This window comes from Vigna angularis, chromosome 2 (assembly GCF_016808095.1).
Source record: "Vigna angularis cultivar LongXiaoDou No.4 chromosome 2, ASM1680809v1, whole genome shotgun sequence".
NCBI classification, from domain to species: domain Eukaryota; kingdom Viridiplantae; phylum Streptophyta; class Magnoliopsida; order Fabales; family Fabaceae; genus Vigna; species Vigna angularis.
The window spans coordinates 31985538-31990473 of NC_068971.1; the positions used below are offsets into that span (position 1 = coordinate 31985538).

The 4936-nt window shown below is 33.4% G+C and overlaps 1 protein-coding gene across 1 annotated transcript; it reads left to right on the forward strand.

Moving 5' to 3' along the window:
• The first annotated feature begins 411 nt into the window (after nt 1-411).
• On the forward strand, nt 412-2649 carry LOC128195337 (uncharacterized). The gene has a single exon (XM_052872598.1). It carries the CDS (start codon nt 412-414, stop codon nt 2647-2649), a length of 2238 nt encoding a protein of 745 aa, XP_052728558.1.
• Nucleotides 2650-4936: the final 2287 nt, after the last annotated feature.

Genomic DNA, 4936 nt, shown 5'->3' on the forward strand with positions numbered 1-4936 from the left:
AACAATTTGGACTTGTGCAATTAATTAAATTAGGAAACAAAATATTGCTTTGATATTCCATTTTATCATTAAAATTGAGGACAAATAAACAGCATTAAAATGTGGGCATTTCCATGTCACATTGATGCTAGCAAATGGATGTGATAATTATTTGAACACTAAGCAACAAAATTACATTAAACTATCTTTCTCTTCCAACTCATATTTCCTTCCTTCTTTCCTCAACAATCATTTTCCTTTTTCATAATTGATGTTGCAGGTTTTTCTTTAAGCATTGCAATCTCACCGCTTCAAGGTTAGTAGAAACAAGTATTTCATTTTTTCTAATTCATTATTTATTTGTATTTTCCATGAATATTGTATTCTTTTTCATGTGTTAGTATATTTTATTTTTTTTAGGAATATTTTTGAATGGATAAATCTTGGATAACTAAGCCCCGAAATACAGTTGAATACTTAATTGGTTTGCAAAAATTCTTAGATTTTGCTTTTGAGAATGGGGCCTCTGGAGACACAATTCGATGTCCATGCCCCAAATGTGGGTTTGTGAAATGGCAAGCTAGAGGCATAGTTGAGGAGCACTTGATTTTAAAACAATTTCCCATAAATTATGTTATTTGGAATCTTCATGGTGAGAGGCAAAGACAAGATATTTCTAGAAATGAAGATGAGTCACAAGAGACATTTCATTTTGAAAATCCAATGGAAACAATGATAAATGAAGCATTTGGACATTATAGGCAAGAAGGTACTAATATAGGCAGATCACAACCATTGGGTGAAGATGATGTTATTAATGAAAGGCCAAGGGAGAATCATAATGAATTTAATGAGTTTCTCAATGACGGAAATCAAATATTGTGTGACGGGAGCAAGTACACAAAATTAGAGTTTGTAATCAAATTATATCATATCAAGGTTTTGTGTGGATTAAGTGACAAGGCAATGACTATGATCCTAGATTTGCTAAGAGATGCATTTAGTGAAGCAAAGTTGCCTCTTTCTTTTTATGAGGCTAAGAAAATCATCAACAAACTTGGTCTTAACTATACCAAAATAGATGCATGTCCAAATCATTGTATGTTATATTTAAGAGATGATGAAAAGGATTTGCAAACATGCAAACATTGTGGTACATCTAGATGGAACCCAAAGAAGAAAAAAAAACAACCTGCAAAAGTTTTACGTTACTTTCCTTTGAAACCAAGATTGCAAAGATTGTTTATGTGCTCTAAGACTGCAGAACATATGAGATGGCATTCTTCAGAGAACAAGGATGGAGTTATAAGGCATCCAAGGGATGGTGAGGCATGGAAGACATTTAGTGTAATGCATCCTGAATTTGCTTTAGATCCTCGAAATGTTCGCTTAGGCCTTGCTAGTGATGGTTTTAATCCTTTTGGCACTATGAGTTCTACTTATAGTATTTGGCCAGTGTTTTTAATTCCATACAATCTTCCACCTTGGCTTTGTATGAAGCACACTTCATTGATCCTATCCATGATCATTCCAGGTAAGCAGATGCCTGGAAATAGTATTGATGTGTACTTACAACCCCTTGTGGATGAGTTACGTGAGCTATGGAATGATGGGGTGGAGACCTTTGATTCTTCATTGAATGAAACTTTTAGAATGCGAGCAGCTCTTATGTGGACAATTAGTGACTTTCCTGGCCTTGGTATTTTATCTGGTTGGAACACACACACAGGTTTAGCTTGCCCTACTTGTAACTTTGATGCAGAACCTTGTCGTGTTCCTCATAGTAGGAAGTGGTGTTTTATGGGACATCGTCGCTTTTTAAGTAGAAACCATAGATTTAGATTGAATCGTGTTCGCTTTGATGGAAGCACTGAAGAACGAAATCCACCACTAAAATTATCAGGATCTGACATTTTTAGGCAAGTGGAAAATATTAATGTTACATTTGGGAGAGGAATTCATTTGGATGGTAAAGGAAAAAGATGCAGACAAGAAGTTAAACAGTGGAATAAGAGAAGCATTTTTTTTGAACTTCCATATTGGGAGTCTAATTTGTTACGTCACAATTTAGACTTCATGCACATTGAAAAGAATGTATTTGACAATTTAATCTATACTTTGTTGAATGAAAAGCCTAAATCCAAAGACAATCTTAATGCAAGGAAAGATTTGAAGGAAATGGGCATAAGACAGGATCTTTGGCCAGATGATAATGGAAGATACCACCTTGCTTTGTTTTCACTAACTCGTGATACCAAAAGGTTGTTCCTCAAAACTTTGAAAAATGTTTTAGTACCTGATGGTTACTCAAGTAACATTTCTAGATGTGTTGATGATGTTCAACATAAAATATCAGGACTAAAAAGTCACGATTGCCATATTATAATGGAGCAATTACTTCCGTTGGCAATACGTAATTTGTTACCAAACCATGTCACTGCAACCTTGGTGGAGTTTTGCTCATTTTTTAAGGCCCTTTGTAGTAAAAGCTTAAATCTTGAAGACCTTGAAATGCTTCAAAATCGTATTGTGGTTACACTTTGCCACTTAGAAATGTTATTCCCACCATCATTCTTCACAGTTATGGTTCATTTAATTGTTCATTTGGTAGAGGAAGCAAAGCTTGGAGGTCCAGTTCATTATCGATATATGTATCCTATAGAGAGGTAATTGCTAACTACTTTTAGTTCAAGGTATGATATTATATGTGTCCAATTTATTTAATGTAATTATTTATCATTATTATGGGGAATTAGGTCATTTAAAGACCTTTGTACGAAACAAGGCACAACCAGAAGGTTCTATAGCTGAGGGATACTTAGCTGAAGAGTCTCTTACTTTTTGTTCTAGATACATTGAAGATATAGAGACAAGGTTCAATAGACAACGACGTGTTTGTGATAACCCAAATGATAATGAGTGTTTTGTGTCATCTATATTCCCACTAGGTGGGAAGGTGGTAGGAGGTTCCTCAATGTTTACTTTAACTCATATGCAAAAGCTAGAAGCCCATCGATATGTGCTTTTAAATTGTGCGATAGTCACACCGTTTGTTGAGTAAGTACACTACATTAAGTGTGTGATTTGTAGTTAAACAAATTGAACCACATTATTCTTGTATTTTATGCATTTAATGTAATTAATTTTTGTAGTGAATTTAGAGATCTAATAAAAAGAAGATCAAGAGGAAGGCGACCTTCAACTACTGAGATAGAAACTAGAGTGTTTAAAGAGTTTGTTGATTGGTTTCAAAGGCGGGTGGGTGATCAAATAGAACACTTTCTGAATCCCCTGCAAATTCTGAATCCCTACTATTTGTATGTCTGTTATTTATTAGATGTGCATGCAAAATATGTAATGAGAGTACCATGCAAACTACAACACAATGCATATCCCATATCCACTCTCCACTGTCATTCTGTAATGTTGTGCATTTCCCCTACTTCTGCCACTGTCATTATTATATAAACAGCCTTTGGTTGGCGTGATCACTCTATATATGCAATCGATAATTACCATGATTCTTAGAGGATTTTGCATTCGTTATTGGAGACCCAGTTATATAATTTGAGTTATATTATATTATTTTGAAAGACTGAAATGTAAGAAAGACATATCTCTAAGAATATGGCTAGATGTTTTTGCAAGCAATTAAAGTACCAGCGAACGCCGAGCTCGAACTAAGGTAGGCTCATTTGGCTTTTTACTAGAATGGTTGGCATGTAAATGTAATCAAAATTTGTTGGATTCTTTTGTTCCACTGTTGCTTTTAGACTCAAATTCTCCATTTTCCGATAACTTTTTCTCACTTGGATTACTTATGGTTTATATGGGGTGTAATTGATAGTGACAATGAAAAGTGTTAGTGGACATGAACCATATTGTACTTTGTTTATATATTCCAAAAAATCCTTTCAGCATGAAACATGTACGAATATTAAGCCCCTAATGCAAACTTTGCTGGTCCGAAAGAATGTCTGTCTTGTGCAACGTGTGGTATATTTATATTCTCATTCTACTCAGCAAAAACAATCAACTTGCTGATATGAAGGGTTAGGTTTTCGTATGACTAGTAAGATAGTAGCAATTAATTTTCACACACTTGTTTCTGGTGCAGAATTACATCCCTTCTGTTTTAGTGATTTTGAAACAGTCTTGTTGTTAGGTTGGTGAAGGGAAGGGATTAAACAGGGGTTTGGTTGATGGTCAAACCGTGAGGTAAGCTGGTGGTGGTGTGTCTAAGCATCTGAGTAGGTTTCTAGTTTGGAAAACATATAACGCCGATTATGAATATGGCAGTCGAACTTTGATCATCAGTTGTTTATATACTTGGTAGCAGTTTAGACTTGTTATGTGGAGGCCTGCCTTTTAGCTATTGAACTATACGTCTAACTTGGTAGGTTGTTAGAATTGATAAGAGTGAATTTGATTATTTTTTATATATTATTTACAAAATGTGAGTACATGTAATTGAGTTTATTTTATTAATTTTTTTTATATTATTTCAGCAAGCTCCTGATGCAAATGAGCCAGAGTCTTCTTTGGGTGCAAGACAATCATCTGATGGAAGTAACATTTAGGAAGTTTATGATATTGTTTTAGGATAAAACTATACCTAGTTTATTATGAATTGAGTAACATTTCTTTCGTTGTAACTACTTTTGTAATGAGATTACATTGACTTTTAGTCTATCTTGATGTGACTATAAAATTGTTTCTCAATTTATTTTTCTAAATTTCTTTCTATTCAGGGGCTTTTGTTGTATGATATCTTTTTTTAATCAAATGAATCATATTTGTTTGGTATTTCATAATTTTAGAAAAAAATTAAATTTATTTAATTTTGAAATTGAAAAAAAAAAATTAATGGAAATAGATAGTTATTATATATTTTAATAATCATCAAACAAAAAACGATATTATATATTTTAATAATCATTAAACAAAAAAGTGACAA

Bases quoted from the DNA above. Each gene is read 5' to 3' on its own strand.
- LOC128195337 (XM_052872598.1), top strand. From the start codon at position 412: ATGGATAAATCTTGGATAACTAAGCCCCGAAATACAGTTGAATACTTA.